The 17485-nt window shown below is 39.4% G+C and overlaps 1 protein-coding gene and 1 pseudogene across 1 annotated transcript; both read left to right on the plus strand.

Annotated features, from left to right (window-relative positions):
* Nucleotides 1-5104: 5104 nt before the first annotated feature.
* LOC145576590 (putative glutathione S-transferase) lies at nucleotides 5105-8551 on the plus strand (annotated as a pseudogene).
* A 6683-nt stretch (nucleotides 8552-15234) lies between these two features.
* On the plus strand, nucleotides 15235-16353 carry LOC145575452 (uncharacterized). Its single transcript, XM_081633323.1, has one exon. The coding sequence runs from the start codon at nucleotides 15235-15237 to the stop codon at nucleotides 16351-16353; it is 1119 nt and encodes a 372-aa protein (XP_081489449.1).
* Nucleotides 16354-17485: the final 1132 nt, after the last annotated feature.

Genomic DNA, 17485 nt, shown 5'->3' on the forward strand with positions numbered 1-17485 from the left:
TGGCTGTATCAGATGAGTTAGTTGACTCTATTTCTGGGGTGGTTAATCTCTTTCTAGCTGGAAAGTGTTCTATGGAACTAGGAGAGTATATTACTAGTGCTCCTCTTACACCACTTGTTAAGCCCAGTGGTGGTATTCGTCCTATAGTTGTGGGTACTATTTTGCGACGTCTGGTTTCAAAGGTGGGTGTTGTTATGGTTGGCCAGTCTTTAGGAAGTTACTTTGATGGTCTTCAATTTTGCGTTGGGGTTTCTTCAGGTGGTGAGGCAGTTCTTCATGCTATGAATCGGTTGATTGAGGATCGTGGTTTTGATGTGGGTCTTTCTATGTTGTTGGTGGGTTTTCAAAATGCCTTCAATCTTGTTGATCGTACGGTCATGTTGCGTGAAGTTCGTCGTCGTTGTCCGGGCATTTCGCGATGGGTTGAATTCTGCTATTCTAATCCAGCCAGATTATATTATGGGGATCAATTCTTATGGTCGTGTCAGGGAGTGCAGCAGGGTGATCCCCTTGGTCCTCTACTTTTTGCTTTGGTTTTACAGCCCTTGGTTTGTAAAATCAAGGATGGTTTTGACTTATGTCTTCAGGCATGGTATTTGGATGACGGCACTATTATAGGCGACACTTTAGTGGTGGGGAAGGTTCTGGAGTTGATCATGAAGGAAGGGCCTCATTTTGGGTTACATCTCAATGTGGAAAAAACTGAAGTTTTCTGGCCTTCGGAGGACCCTCGAAGCAGGATTGTGGATGTCTTTCCGCCTAACTTTGTTTGACCTTCACATGATGTTAAGTTGCTTGGTGATCTCGCTAGTTCCGATTCCAGTTTTGGAGGTGACCTTGTGATGTAGAGGGTGACCAAGACCATTTCTCTAATGGATAGGGTTGCTAAGCTCGATGATCCCCAGTGTGAGTTGTTGTTTCTTAGGGCATGTACTGGAGTTTCTAAACTCTACTTTGCTTTGCATACTTGTCCTCCTCATACTTTTGAGGTGGCACAGCGCACTTTTTACGAGGCTTTTCGATCTTCATTGGAGCGTATCGTTACTGCTTCGGGGCCTGGGTTTGGCAATTGGCAATGGCGGCTTGCCACCTTACCATTTGCGTTTGGCGAACTTGGAGTTTATTCCGCAGGTGATGTTCGTCATTATGCCTTTCTTACTTCTCGGTTGCAGTCTGCTGGGTTGCAGACGAAGCTTCTGCGTCGTACTGGTATTGTCAGTCTTGGTCACGCTTTTGAGGATGCGTTGAGTCTGTTTAATGGAACGGTGGAGTCTGACATTTTAGGTAATCCTTGTAAGGTCGCTGCCCCTAAACTCATGAAGAAATTGGCAGATATTTCACAAAGGTTACCGCTTCTGCAGAAATCCGCCTTTTCTTTGTCTCCTCGTCAGTCAGCATTGTGGAAGTCGCAGCAGGGAGACCACACCTCTGCTTGGCTTCTGGCAGTCCCTACTTGTGGGTTGGATCAGACTGATGAACTCAAAGACATACCGATGTGTGTTGTTCTACCGGCTGGGTATTCCATTGTTCTCTGTCTTAATGTCGTGCTCTGCTTGCTCTCGGGTTTTTACTAGGGATATTTTCGGCGACCACGCGGTGTCGTGTGCTGGTATTGTAGGTATTAAATATCGACATAATGTTGTTCGAGATACAATTGTTGATATTTGCTATAAATCTGGGATTTCAGCAAGAAAGGAGGTTGACATAGGGTTGTCTGGAGGGAATGACGGGGCCCTCAGACCTGCCGATGTGTTACTTTATTCATGGGATCGTGGTCGTGATGTATTTGTCGACTTCACTGGGTCTTCTCCTTTGACACAGATAGGGCTATCTGACTTTTTTCCAGGACGGGTTGTGGCTGATGCGGCTCATCGGAAGCGGGTTAAGTATGAAGCTCGTTGTCGGGCGATTGGCTATGGTTTCATTCCCTTCTCCTTTTCTTTGCTTAGGGAATTGGAGAAGGAAGTTGTTGCGTTGCTGAAGCGGATTCAAAGGTTCTCGACAACGCAAGACATTGGGGCTCATGCTACAGCTCATATCTTCACTAGGGTAGGCTTTGCTATAGCTAGAGGAGTGGAGGCCCAGATTGTATCTCGACTTCCCACTAATTTATTGTAGGTTGTATGACTTTTGTTTTTGAGATAATAATAATAATAATAACAATAACCACTCTCTTAAAAAAAATTTAACCATAACAATAAGAATAACTAACTTAATTAAAATTCCTCAAAAAAAAATGATTTTGAAAAAAAGGAAAAAAAAAAAAAATAAAGCAAACCACCAGCACCAACACCGCCGCCCAGCTTATCCCCCTCTCCTTCGCCACACATGTAACCCTTCCCCTCCCCTTAACTGCCCAGACTACTCCCCAAACTCCGACCGTTCCGATTCTCCCTTCTCTCGGTTGATTTCGTGGGGTTTTGGGGGTTAGCGATTGGATTTGGACGATGGGTTAGAGATTGGGTTTTATGGGCATCGCCGGCGTTTTCGCGGACATGTGAAAGGGAGAGGGAAGAGTCACCGGAAGTGGTGGGGCTGATTTCGTGGGGTTTTGTGGGCGTCAGAAAGGGTTTGGGTTGGGGCGTCGTTGGCGGGTTTAATTTGGGTTTGGGTTTGGTCGCCAGCGAGTTTGGGTTTGAGTTTGGTCGCCGGCGGGTTAGGGTTTGGTCGCCGGCAGTCTGAGGTGGTCGCCGGCAGTCTGAGTCGTGGCAGTGGTCGCGCCAGGGTGGGGTTGGTGGAGAAGGTGGCTCGGATTTTTTTTTTTAATTTCTAAAATTATTTTTCAATTTTCATAAATGATTTTTAGCAATTTACAAAATCAATTAAATGAATTTTGGCAAAAAAAAAAAAAACATAGAAGGACCACATTATTTTTTGTGGCCTACAGAGTGCCACATGAAATTGCTTATGGTGATCAAAAATACTTTGATCACTATAGCAAGATCCCTTTTTGTTAGTTTTTTTTTTTTTTGTGTGATAAAATGGGGGTACAGTTGTACCTCTACGTACCCCCCTAAATCCGCCATTGATTATATGACATACACTCACTTCATTTCATAATAATCGCAACATTATGATTGACACACATGTCAATGCGGAACTTTTATCATTAATATATGTAATTATATTATTAAGAAATATAAAAATATATTATAATGAAGGAAAATTTGTCAAAAAAAATCTTTCAAATGCACCATTTTGCGAGAAAAAACCTTTTAAAAGCTTTATCGTTAAAAAAACCCCGAAATTTAAAATTTTTGTTTAAAGAAACCTAGCGCCATTGATTTTCTTAATTAACATCTAATTTCTTCTAATCACCTTCTAATCCTCACTAAACCATTAGATAATTAGATTAACTTATAAATAAATAAAAACCCCCACTACCCCACCATGGTAGCAGCTCCCTCTTCTTGCTAAGCCACCAGAATCTCTACCCCCATCCCACGATAACCACCGTAGCCACATCTTACCGCTAGCTAGCCTACTCTCGTTGTCAACACCCACAGTAAAACTGCCCTACTCCGATTACTCGCTCGCTGGAGAAACCTCGCGGCGCCACGTAGCCCCGCTCTATTGGAAATTCACTAGCTTCGCGACTATACCGTATCACATCAATGGAGGACATGGCGGTGGAGGGAGGAGAGAGAAATTCGAAGTTAGGATTGATAAATTAGGGGTTTTGTGAGATAATGTAGGGAAATTGAGAGGTAGAAGCCATTAATAACCTAGATTGAGGAGAGAGAAAGATGAAATTGGGATTTTTTTGGAGGAAATTGATGAAGAAGATGAAGAAGAAAAGAGAGGGTAAGGGGATAAGGCAGGGGGTCGCTGGTGGTGAGGGACCTAGGCGGCGGCTCAATCGGTGGTGGGGACTGCTGCCATGGGAGGAGGAAATGGAGTGTTGTGACTGTTGGTGGTTAGGGCAGTGGGTTTTATTTTATTTATTTATTTATCAATTAATTTAATTATCAAATGATTAAGTGAGGATTAGAGAGTTATTAGAAGATATTAGATGTTAACTACGTGAATTAGAGGCAATTGTTTGTCTTCAACAAAAAAATTTTATAATCGGGATCTTTTGCCAAAAAGCTAAAACTCGGGTTTTTTTTTAACAAAAAAAACTTTTAAAAGATTTTTTCCTCGCAAAATGGTGATTTTAAAAGTTTTTTTTACAAATTTCCCTACAATGAAAATATACGTAAAGATTAATCCAAATTTTTTTTATATTACTGTATACATTTTTTGGTAAAAAGTATGGTCAAAGTAAGCATGTAAATAGTGCAAAAGTCAAATTTTGCGATTATTACGAAACGGAGGGTGTATATCATACGTTTTGAAATAATCCTTTCTGTGTTTAGATAAATGAAATGTTTCCCTCGTGAAGGTATGCCAATGTAAACTTTTGACTAATAATATCTTTAATTATCAATACGTAAAATAACAATAATTTGAATATTAATAAACTATTCATTGAGATGGTTCTAACAAAGTACCCACAGGACTATATTTAATATTAGGTATAAATCACAGGCATTAATCAAAGTGAATTAGATAAATAGTGCTAATAGTCAAAACGTTTCAATTATTTAAATTCGAAGAGAATACAAAAAACATTAAATTATAGCTTTACCAAACGAATCCGAAGTTAATTTTGTTGAGTAGATCAGAAAAGGAAAAATTGACTGCAACGAGAATTGTCACATGGATTTTACATTCTTACAAACAACCTACTATGTCGTCACCCATGACCACACACCAACAGCAATTCCTAAACCACGAGAACTATCAATTACAAACAATTTATTTCTTAGCCATTCCATAACCCCTATATATACACCCTTCCCTTTCCATAAATATTTGGAAATTTTGAATTTTGGTACCTCGAAAATGACCCTAATTGAATTTTCGCACCCGTTTAAAACTTTTTTTTATTTTTTACATATGGGTACCAAAATAATAATAAAAAAAAAAGTTTTAAACGGGTGCGAAAATTCAATTAAGGTCATTTTCGAGGTACCAAAATTCAAAATTCCTAAATATTACTACAACATACTAAAATTCTTACAAAAAAATCTCAAAAGTATTTAATTCCTTCAAAAATAAAATGACAAATGAATTGGTGTTAGTGGATTTCTGGCCAAGCCCATTTGGGATGAGAGTGAGGGTAGCATTAGCTGAAAAAGGAGTGAAATATGAATATAGAGATGAAGATTTAAGAAACAAGAGTGAATTCCTACTTAAATGAACCTGATTCATAAGAAAATCCCGATTCTAGTTCATAATAACAAACCGATTAGTGAATCTCTTATTATTGTTGAGTACATTGATGAGGTTTGGAATCAGAACAACCCTTTGTTGCCGTCTGATCCTTATCAAAGAGCTGTGTCTCGTTTTTAGGCTGATTTTGTTGACAAAAAGGTAATTCTTTTTGCTAGATTTCATGCGTGTGTTTTACTTTGTTGCTTTATTTGAATTACAAATAGGAAATTTTGTCTAGAACTACCCTAAAGATAGGGTCATTTGTGAACAACTACCCGTTTTTTTTTATTTGTTAAGAACTACCCAGAAGTTAAGAAAAGTTTGGGTAACACTATCCATTAGCGTTTTCCGTAAAAAGAAAACGTTAATGGGGTCCACTTTTTCACTTTTCCCACTTAATTAATTTCCCTAATTACTTTCTCTCTCTTCCGTAATTAACTTCCCCTAAACCCTAGAAATTAAAACCCCCAAATTTAGACATCCTATCAATTACAATGGCCAATTAGACATCTTACCAATAACAATGGCCAATTAGTAATTAAAATGCAATTGAATTCGATCTCAAAGTCAAAATAACCGAAACCTAGAACTCAATTGAACCCCTAAACCCTAGAAATTAAAACCCCCAAATTTATTTGAACCCATAAACCCTAATCCGAATCCCTAATTTACACCCTAATTATGTTAATTGCGTTCAATTAAAACCTTTAAACAAATACAATAAACAATGAATTAAAAGGAAAGTGCGAAACATTACTTGAATAATTGAGAATTTGTGTTCAATTGCTTGAGTATGTTCTTTTGGATTTTTGAGTGAGAATAGAGGGGAAGTTAATTAGGGAGGAGAAAGAAGGTAATTAGGGGAGTTAATTAAGTGGAAAAAATGAAAAAGAGGGCCCAATAACGTCTTAATTGGACGGAAAACGTTAATGGGTAGTGCTACCCAAACGTTTTGTAACTTGTGGGTAGTTCTAAACAAATAAAAAAAAATGGGTAGTTGTTCACAAATGACCCTATCTTTAGGGTAGTTCTAGACAAAATTTCCTTACAAATACAAATATATCTTGCATGCAATTAATCCGTTTTATCATATACCCCCGTTTCTTATCAATTACTATGGAGGAGAGTATTCGTGATACATAAAGAATTTATTTGTTGAATTCTTTATTTGTTTAACTATTAAGAGCTATAAGGGCGAATGATGAGAATCAATTCCATGATCTCTGAAATCGGAAGGGAAACTCTAATTACTTGAGCTATTCCTCACTCTCTACATCAATTAAATGTGATGATAGTAAAATATAGTGATCCTAATATTAGTTGTTTAAATTAATTAAATGTGAACTAGGTTTATTTAAGAGTTTAGTAAAGGTTCAATTATTAAATTCATTAAAGAAAGGATGAAACAATCACATTTTGGTGATAATTTTTTGGAAATCTTGAATTTTGGTACCTCGAAAATGACCCTAATTGAATTTTCGCACCCGTTTAAAACTTTTTTAATTTATTTAAAAAAAATAAAAATAAAAACTTTAAAAAATAAAAAATAAAAACTTAAAAAATAAAAAATAAAAAAAAAAAACCAACCAGCCACTACCACCCCTCCCCCCTCCCCGTCAGCCACCCTTCCCCCTCCCTGTCCCTGCTGCCGGTGCCCGAACATTCCCCCGGCGCTGGCGAGCCCACCTCCTCCCTTTCCCTCCTCCGATCTCAGTCGCTAAACCACCGCACACCGCCGTATAGCTGCCCTCCAAAACAACCACCGTTCGTTGAAAAAAACCCCCTCCCCTGTTCGCCAGCTTCCTCCCTCCCCCTGAAACAACCACTCCCCCTTTTTCACCGCCCCCCGAAACCCTAATACCCACCTGAAACAACCCGAAAAACAAAAGCCTTTTAGGGTTTTTAAACAACCTAGAAAACGGGTGGTTTTCTAGGTTGTTTCAGGTGGTTTTACGGGGATGTTTCAGGTGGGTTTTGATGGCGCGTGTTGCAGGGGGTAATTTTGGTGGTGGTGGTGTGATGGAGCGGCGAATTGGAGGTGGATAAGGGAGTTTCGAGTGGTGGTAGTGGCGGATGAAGTGTGTTCGGTGGCTTTGGTGATTGTGGGTTGCGTGCCTAGCCGCGGCGGCAGGCTGGTGTAGCTGGGCTTCGGCCTAGCCGCGGCGGTAGGCTGCTGTGGTTGGTTGCGCACCTGATATTTGGTGTTTTGGTGGCTGGAAGGTGGTTATCGGGGTTGCTGACAGTCGCTCAGGGAGGGGGGGAGGGAGGCTAAGGGTTGTTGGGTGGTGGCAGGACTATGGCTAGGCCCCACTAATGGAAAAGTTAACAGAAAATAGACGGAGGTACCAAAACCTATATTTTTTACATTAGATGGGTACCAAAATAAAAAAAAAAGTTTTAAATGGGTGCGAAAATTTAATTAAGGTCATTTTCGAGGTAACAAATTTCAAAATTTCCTAATTTTTTGATAGATTAACAATGTGGATGGACTGGTGATTGTTTACAAGTCTATTTCATGTGAGGATATTTTTGTGAAGTGTGTAGCTCAATATTGGAAGTAGGAACAACGTGTTACTTAGGTTAATTGTCTTATTAGAGTCACAGTGAATTGTCCTAGATAGAAACTTGGAACTTGACATTTTTTATTTGTTGAGAAAATGTTCCGAGTAGTTTTTAATCGTCTATAAAAAAAATGTAATGAAGTAGAAGTGTAAAGAACAAATTAAAATAATTTTAACAAAAAGGACACGAAGAATATAAAAGAATGAGGACAATATATTTTAACGTCGTCTCTATACATGTCCATCATGAATTCATTATTATCGTTGCTCTAATTTAATGACTTCATAACACTCATGTGTACGTGTACTTACAGATGTACGAGACTGGAAAAAGAGTTTGGACCACAAAGGGTGCAGATCAAGAGGCAGCCAAGAAAGAGTTCATTGAGCACATCAAATTATTGGAGCAACAACTTGGTGATAAGCCTTATTTTGGTGGGGATACTTTTGGTTACGTTGATGTTACCCTAATTCCGTTCTATAGTTGGTTTTACACGTACGAGAAATTAGGTAACTTCAGCATCGGAAAGTCGTGCCCAAAGATCATCGAATGGGCTAAGAGGTGCATGGAAAGGGAACCTGTTAAGAAATCACTCCCGGAGGAGAAGGTGTATGAGTTTGCTTTGATGATAAAGAAGGCATATGGCATTGACTAGAAAATCAAGTGTGCGTTATATGGCTAATAATGAACGTGTTGGGTGCATGGATCTGGACATGTGGGTTTTTTTTTTTTTTTTACTTTTTTTTTATTGCAATGTAAGGTTTAATAAAATCCAAGACAATTTTTCCTTAAAAAAAAACTTGTTATGAAATATCGTGTGGATGACCATTATCCTCGTTTGTATCATTCCGGAACAATCTAGATAGGGTTTATATTCTTATCCTATCAAGCCCTAAATATATTGTATGTATATATATATGCCTTATCATATGGAATGAAATACACAGATTTATTCTCTCCTCAATTCTTCCCTTATTCTCTTTATTTCACAACACGTTATCAGCACCGAACTCTAGCCAATTGAGCAGATTCACATATTGTTGATATAGTTCAATTCGCACCATAACTCTAGATGGATTTCAATAGCAATTTTAAAACATTTAAAACGACAATCCAAGGTACGCCTAAACTTTGTTATTATCAAACTAATAGTTGAATAATTTTACATACTTTAACAGATCGACATGTATATATTTGATGGATGTATTCTAATTAACAATTTTGATGAAGACTTATTTTGATATGGAGTAAAAATCTCGCTTTTTCAATTGTCCTTTAATGATGATTGTTTTTATTAATTTGGTTATATATGCTTTCATACTTTATGCCTTTATATAGGATAGGAATATTACATAGATATTTTTTGCTTCTTGGATTGATAGATTATAGGAATATCATGTAATACACCCCATGAGAAATCAACCACGTTGCTTATCAAATTTACTCTCCAAGCAAGCAGGTCTTTTTCTCTCAACAATTACCAAAGTCGGTTCCTAGGTTTCTAGGGTTTGCCTCTTGTTCTTGGTTAGCTTTCTTGTGATTCCTCAAGTTCGTTCAATTATATAATTGCTTTGCATCTGTATTGTTGTTTTTGGCGTAGGGCCCCTTTTTTTCTTCTACCCAATCTCCTTTTTTGAGTTTTAAAATACTCATTTTCTCTTCTGGGAGGTTTTCTTTTAGCCCAAGGAGTTGTTCTTGAGCCCCACTTCTCAAACGTGGGTTGCTCTTTGTTTTTTCTTAGTTCTTTGTTATTCTAATTTCACCACGTGGATCCTTGCAAGGCTTAGAGAAAGCTTAGTGTCAATCCCAATTTTTTTATGGGATTTTAATTTTGGTTTTTACCTTTTCCTATACCTCTTCCTTCTGTTCTCTTCCTGTAACTCACAAAATTTATTGCTCTTTACTTCTCTGCTCTTAACCCTGTTTTGTATCTATTCTCTTCTAAATTACCTTGTCCTTGTTGTCGAGTTCGTTATGGCGCATGTTAATCGCTGGACCTTGTACCAATCCGGGGTTTATTTAAATCAACCTTTGGAGAATTATATTACAAATATCGATTGGAACAAAGCGGTTATTGGAAGATTCTTTGGCCCCACTCCTCCATGTCGTGCGCTCGTTCAACAGATGGTCGATTCTCAGTGGCTCTCACGAGGTAATATTGTTATTCATCGTACTGGGTGTAATTATGTTTTTGCATGCTCAAATTTGGCCGACGTAGAAGCTTTACTTGAGCAACACTCTTTCGTTTTGGATGGCCGTATTTGCAATATTCGTAGATGTAATAGGTACACCGTCCCTACCAATGTTAATTTTGATATTACTAGGCTTTGGATTCGAGTGTATGGGCTTCCTCTAGGGATCCTAGACCCTGAGTGGGCAGTTGAAACCCTTAAGCTTGTAGGCTCAGTTGAAACGCTTGAATATGATGGTGATGGTCTCCCTGCTGAACCAGAATTGTGGGGTCAGGTCTTAGTTGATCTTTCAAAACCGTTAATTCCAGGTTGCTTTGAAACGCTTGAATAAGTTCTCGTTTGGAAGCCTTCGAGGCTCAAGGGTTAACGGTGCTATATAATCAAAACCTTAGACCATTTTATACAAATATGGTAGAAGGTTCTCAGGATGTTTTCACCAATAGAAACACAAGAGTTAATCTTCTTGTCTTAGCACAAGATTTCGAGTATGACGATGATGATTTGGATAATGAGGATTCTTCGGGTTCTGATGATATAGTTGCTGAGGATGATAATGATGATATGGAAAACGATGATGATAATAATCCTAATGGAAATAATCATGATGGTAATGATGATAATGAAGATGATCAGGAACCTCCTGATGATGATCACAATGGTGATGACTCTCCTGATTTGAATAATGGTGCTGAACCTGATAACTCGGATTCAGATTCTTCGGGAGCAGGGAATAATGGCCTGCCAAATGGTTATGCGCACGAAGCTGCTCCTCCAGGGGATAATAATGATAACTTTGATCCTGAGTTTATTCCAATTAATGGAATTTATCAAAATGGGTACTTGTCTCACTCGAATCCTGTGGTTTCTTCCTCTACTTCAGATACTACGGCTTATGATTCTGCTTCTTCAAAAGGGATTCAGAGTTCAGTTTCTTCTGAAACAGACCCTACAACCCCGGAATCATACCATAACCCGAGTTCAACTAGGTTCATTCATGATAATCGGGCTGCTATTCCACAAGGGGATCCGTATACTCCCTTCACTCAAGCTCGTAGACATGTTAGTTATGCAGGGGGGTTCCGAATTTCAGCATCCCTTGAGGAGAGTTTTCTTACGGATAGCTCTGACTCGGAGGACTTTGGTATGTCTGCTACTGCTGATCCTGCTGTTAACTCTGCTGCTGCTGCTCCTTATTCTACTGCTGCTCCTTTTTCTACTGTTAATTCAGCTTCTGCTGCTCCCTTTCCTGCTGTAAGCTCTGCTGCTGCTGCACATAATTCCGCTGCTAACACTACTTCTGCTACTGTTGTTAGCTTTGCTTCTGCTGCTGCTGTTAACTCTGCTTCTGTTGCTGCTGTTAACTCTGCTTCTGCTGCTGCTGTTATCTCTGCTTCTGCTGCTCCTTATTCTGCTGTTAACTATGCTGCTGCTAATTTTGCTTCTGCTGCTCTTGATCTTGCTGTTACTTCAGCTGCTGTTGCACCTTGTTCTGCTATTAATAATTCTGTTGCTGCTTGTTCTTATTCTAGTAAATTTGCTGCTACGCACTTGGGTGCTCTTTATTCTGCTACTATAAGTTCTACTGCTGGATGCTCTACTGCTGTTGCTTCTGCCGTAATTGAGACTGTGCCAGATTTGCTCAAACATCTTAATTTAAATGACCACTCTGACGCTCAGCTCCCAGCAAATGCTCCACCTCAAGTTCATATGCCTCATACACATTCTAACTCTGATGCTACTCATCACAAAAGGAGTTCCCAAGGTCCTTTTCATAGGTGCCGATCGTATGACCAGGAACCTTTTTTTGGTTATCATGGTTCGACGTGGTATCAAAAACGTCAGAAAATAAAGTCTCTTAATGTGCAAGCTAAAGGAGGGTTTACCTTGCCTGCTAATGACTCGAGGAAGGCTGTTGCTAAGTCTTTCTCGGATGCTTCTATAGCAGACCACTTGGGGTTTGCTGCTGCTACTGAAGCTCAGTTGCATGATACTTCTTTGGGCTGCTCTTCCACCTATTTCATGGGTTTGTCAGGTGGTAAAAGGAAGGTTGAAGAGGCTGCCTCTGCTTCTTCTTGCAAATCACAAAAAATTTCTATTCATGGGGTTGCATCAAAGCCTTTTTGTGATGGAACAAGTGCTTCTTTTGCTCACTTGTCTTCTGCTTTCTTGGACAACTTTGGTAAGGTAGCTGGCCCTTCACAGCTCCCCAAGGTCTTATGAAGATAACATCATGGAATTGCCGGGGACTAAACGACCTGACTTCGCCTAAGCTTCCTTATGTGTCGTGGTTGTTGCACTCTTTTGCTCCTTCCTTTTTGTTTTTGTGTGAAGCTAAAGTCTCAGTTTCCGTTGTGAATAGCTTCCTTAGCTTTACTAGTCCTACGTCGGTTTTTGGGGTAGATTCCGTAGGTACTTGCGGGGGTTTAGTGGTTTTTGGGTATGGTTCGGAGGAAGTTTCTTGCGTTTTTTGTTGTTCAAACGTTGTACTCATTAATATAAAGCTTACTAATGGAAATAGTAAATGTGTGATGTTTGTTTATGGTGCTCCTGTTCTAGAAGATAGACCCCAAGTTTGGGCTTTGATTTTGGATTTACTTGTTATTGCTCCTAATTGCTTGATTATTGGAGATATTAATCAAATTGAGCATCATTATGATAGGTTGGGTGGGTCGACTGTCATTAAGGGTTGGGAGTCCTTTATTGATTTTAGAATTCAGTCTAGTTTACTTGCTACTCCCTTCAAGGGTCCCCCCTATACGTGGACAAATAATAGGGATGCGGATCAACTCATTTTTCAGCGCCTGGATCGGGCCTACATGACATCTGATTGGTTTCATAATTATCCTGATAGCCGTGTATTCAATCAACCGATTCTAATCTCTGACCATGCTGCTATTTGTTTTGATGACTCCCAGTTACAGAGGAACTCAAACCGTCCATATCAATTGGACAATTGGTGTCTCAACTTTCAGGAAATTCATGACTTTGTTCTCACTACTTGGCAACGAAATTCCTCTGGCTCACCTATGTTCATTCTCTCAAAGAATCTGGACCATGTAAAATCTTTAGTCAGGAATTGGTGCCTCAATAATAAGAAATTCTGGGGTATTGACTGGAAAAAATTCTCCACGGACCTTGCCATCGAGGGAGAGTCTCTTCAGTCGGTTACTGATGCCTCGCTCTATCTGACTAATATAGGTTTGTCAAAGGATAGTATCTTAGTGCAGCTACAGTACTGGAGACAGCGTTGCAAGAAAAACTGGATTCTGAAAGGCGATTGCCCTTCTAAACTTCTGTTCTCAAAGGTTAAAAGTCGTCAGAAAAAAAATGAGATTACCTCGTTGTTTGATGATTTGGGAGTGCTCCAACATGGTCAAACAGATGTTCAGCGAGTTGTTGTGCAGTCTCTGAAGAAAACCTTCAAGACTGATAGTTTGCCTCCCTATGACCCTGAAATTGATGTGGTCTTACGTGAATTAGACCTTCCTCGCTTTAATTCCTCTCAACTCGCTAATTTGGAACGGCCTTTCTCTGCTGCTGAGATCCGAACTGCAATGTTTTCTTTAGGGAACTGTAAGTCTCCGGGGCCGGACGGAATCACAGTTGAGTTCTTTAAGACTCACTGGGAAGTTGTGGGTGATTCGGTTATTTCAGGCATACAAAGTTTCTTCCGGTCAGGTTACTTGTTGAAAGAGTGGAATCAATCTCTCCTTGTTATGATTCCTAAGATTGGCACCCCATTAGAGATGGGACATTTACGACCTATTAGCCTTTGCAACACAGTGTACAAATGCGCTTCAAAGTGCTTGGTGGGCAGGCTACGCCAGTATCTTCCTCTTCTCATCTCAGATTCTCAACACGCCTTTGTGCAAGGACGTGTTATGACAGATAATATTTTGTTGAGCCACGAATTAATGGAGAAAATCAATTGTTCAAAATCTGGCACTAATTGGCTTGCTTCAATCAAAATTGATATGAGCAAAGCTTATGATAGAATTCACTGGAGTTTTCTTTTGCAGGTCTTAAAAGCCTATGGGTTTCCGGCACGTTGGCTTCAGATGACCCAACAATGCCTCGCCACGGTTTCTTACAAATCCTTGATCAATGGTACAACCTCAGTTCCTTTTAAACCACAATGTGGTCTTCGGCAGGGTGATCCCATCTCTCCTTATCTTTTTCTTTTCTGCATGGATATTTTCTCTCGTATGTTGCACCTAGGACAAGATATGAAGCTTTTTCAAGGAATTAAGCTATCTAGATCGAGCCCTACCATCTCGCATTTATTCTTTGCGGATGACGCGCTCATCTTTTTCCGGGCAACGTCCACTTCCTGTACTAATATCATGCAGATTATTCAACGGTTTACAAAGATTTCAGGAGAAGAGCTAAACCTGTCAAAGTCCTTGATTAAGTTTAGCCCGAATGTCAGTTCCTCCACTCAAGCAGAGCTCAAATCAATATTTCAAATGAAGCTTGTGCAGGTGCTTGATCATCATCTAGGGGCTCCTATTGACTTTGTGGGAAAAAAGAAGGACCACTTCCAGTTCATTATCGACAAAATCATTGGAAGGATTAACTGTTTAAATGTTCTCCGGTTGTCACAACCGCAAAAGTTAATTTTTATTAACTCTATCCTTGTAGCAATGGCCTCCCACGTTCTCTCTTGCTATGAGTTACCTATCTCAGTTACTGGGAAAATTGATTCCTTACTTATGCGATTCTTCTGGGCTCATTCGGAAACTAAGGGTATGCACTGGGTTAATAAGGACACAATGCATCTTCCTCGTGGCTTGGGTGGCCTAGGCATTCGATGTATGTCCTCCTTAAACAAGGCATTACTTATGAAACAGGTTTGGAGAATTTTTCTAATCCACAGCTGCTGGTTTCCAAAGTTTTCGGTGCGCGTACTACCTTCCTGTCCAATAACCCTCATAGTCGTCGTACCTTTTCTGGTCGTCATTCGTATGCCTTACGGGGGTTACTTAAGGCAGAGACTCTTTTACAACAAGGCTGCAATTGGAAGATTGGTAATGGCCTCTCCACCCTGGCTGGTTCGGCCAGGTGGGTCAATGGCGGTGTTCCGGAGTTCAAACCCGGAATTCCTTTGTCAAGCTCTGCTGCGCAAATGGTTAATTTTTTTATCCATCCTTAGACAAGGCTGTGGGATACTACTAAGGTAGTTGACTGGTTTGTTCCAACAGCTGCCTCTACAATCCTCGCCATGGAGGTACCTGATACGACTCAGGAAGACTTCCGCTTCTGGGCGAGCACCCCATCTGGAACATATTCAGTGAAAACAGGTTATGCAATGCTGCAACAGCAACTTTCTCCTATTTCGGAACCTTCTAGTACTGATTCCTTTTGGAAAGTTTTGTGGTCTCTCCAGATACAACCTAAATGGAAGCTCTTTTTATGGAAACTGCTACACCGGGCTCTTGCAGTTAAGGCTCAGCTCCTTCACAGAGGAGTTCCGATTCAAGATGTGTTCTGTGACCTCTGTCGTTCAAAACCAGAGGACTTGCAACATCTTTTCAGAATGTGCACTATAGCACGCTTAGTTTGGAGGGGCGGCTGCCTTGGTATCCGCTCAGAATTTTATGGAGACCTTTCTCTCTCAGATTGGATCCTACATTATATCCGACTTTTTATTAGTCAGGATGGGCATTCTAGTACTCGCTTAGCTACCTTTGTTGGTACACTTTGGAGTTTGTGGCTATGTCGGAATGCTAAAGTCTTTCGGGATTCGTCTGCATTACGGCCGTTTGACTCTCAGTTCGCCGCCGTCATGGAATCGCACTCAATGTTTGTAGCGTCAGATGCCTTTGCAAGTTCCACAAATGATGTGGGGGGTGATGGTGGTCCCCTTCTTCCGCCTGGGTTCTTCGTAGCTCGGCTTGGGCTAAATTCTCATGGGAGTGCTTTACAGTCTATGCAAATAGATGGGTCTTGGTTCAAAGACTCTCAACATGCCGGTATGGGGTGGTGCTTGGATAATGATGACCCGTTGGATGATCGGATCATTGGTGGAAGTAACTTCGGGGTATGTTCTTCCGCTTTACACGCGGAGACACTATCATGCTTGTATGGGTTACAGTGGGCTTTTGATAAGGGGTTTCATTCTCTCACGGTGTTTACTGACTCATGTAATCTTGTTTCCCTCCTACGGGGTGATGGCCAGGGTAACATAGCTTACCTTTGGCTTATCCGCAAGATTCAGCATCTTGGCTCAACCTTTCAGTTCTGTAGTGTACACAGGGCGGATCGTCAGCGCGTTCAAAGAGCTCATCTTATAGCTGGAGAAGCGGCGGTTAACCTTATTAGCTTTAGTATTAATAAGTAATCTGTTTGTATCCTTTGTCAAAAAAAAAAAAAAAAAAAAAAAAAAAAAAAAAAGAGAAATCAGCCACGGTCAAATTATTTGATTAACATGCGTCTCATCTATCATAATGGATTTTCGGGAGCAGGATGCGTCTCGTTACGTTTAATATATCTGCCATCAAGTTGAATAATTGTAGGATGATTGATTTTATTTTTATTTTAATTTTCAAGTCTCCGATTATCTAAAACTATTTAGATTAATATGGAGTTAACAATGTTTATTATTGCTTTGTGGCCTAAGAAATATGCTATTAGTTAATAAGCCATATTGAAGCTGGGTTAGGCAAATATCAGACTACTTTTGGTCTAAAAATTTTGCTCTTCTTTTAGTTAATTAGCCATGTTGATGTGATTATGTAATCATACGATACTGTTAGGAATTTAGGATATATTTACGTACCATATATTATTCTATAATTATCACATCTATTGTATATATCTTTAGTCAATGTATACTTACCATAATACTAGTTGTTAGTTAGCCTTTTAGGATAATCAATATTTATCCCATATATTCAGGGACTTCATTAGTATATTTTGTGCCAAACTCCTAGCTTGTATTTTACATTGGTTTATCACTACATCTAATCATTTAAGTGTTGTCGAATGTGAATTATTTATTGACCAAATTTTGATATAATTCGACTTTTTCAAGGTATTATATATGCCGATTATTTGATACGAATCATAAGTATATGCGACTGATTTGTGATATTTTTATTCTACTGTGATTAAAAATCTTTGCACTATTTTGTAGCATATATTTTTTATATGTGGTGTCATAATTAAATTAATTGACCACGTGGATGTTTTAATCTGTTGATAGGAAATTATGTTGTATAATCAGTAGTTGATTAATGAATTATAATTGTGATGATAAATTGATGAGTAATAATGACTACTACTCGTCTACTACATGATTTTTAACATAGTGGGTAAAGATATATAATGTACTGCTAGTAAAGTGGTAATTTGCAATATCTATAATATATTGCATGCATACTCTAGACGATAAGAGATGAATTATTCAACTCTATACTAATCCTATTGCTAGCCATTCGTTGTAACTATAAGTATCTATGGGGCATATCTTA

Source organism: Chenopodium album, chromosome 13 (genome assembly GCF_948465745.1).
Source record: "Chenopodium album chromosome 13, dcCheAlbu1.1, whole genome shotgun sequence".
NCBI classification, from domain to species: domain Eukaryota; kingdom Viridiplantae; phylum Streptophyta; class Magnoliopsida; order Caryophyllales; family Amaranthaceae; genus Chenopodium; species Chenopodium album.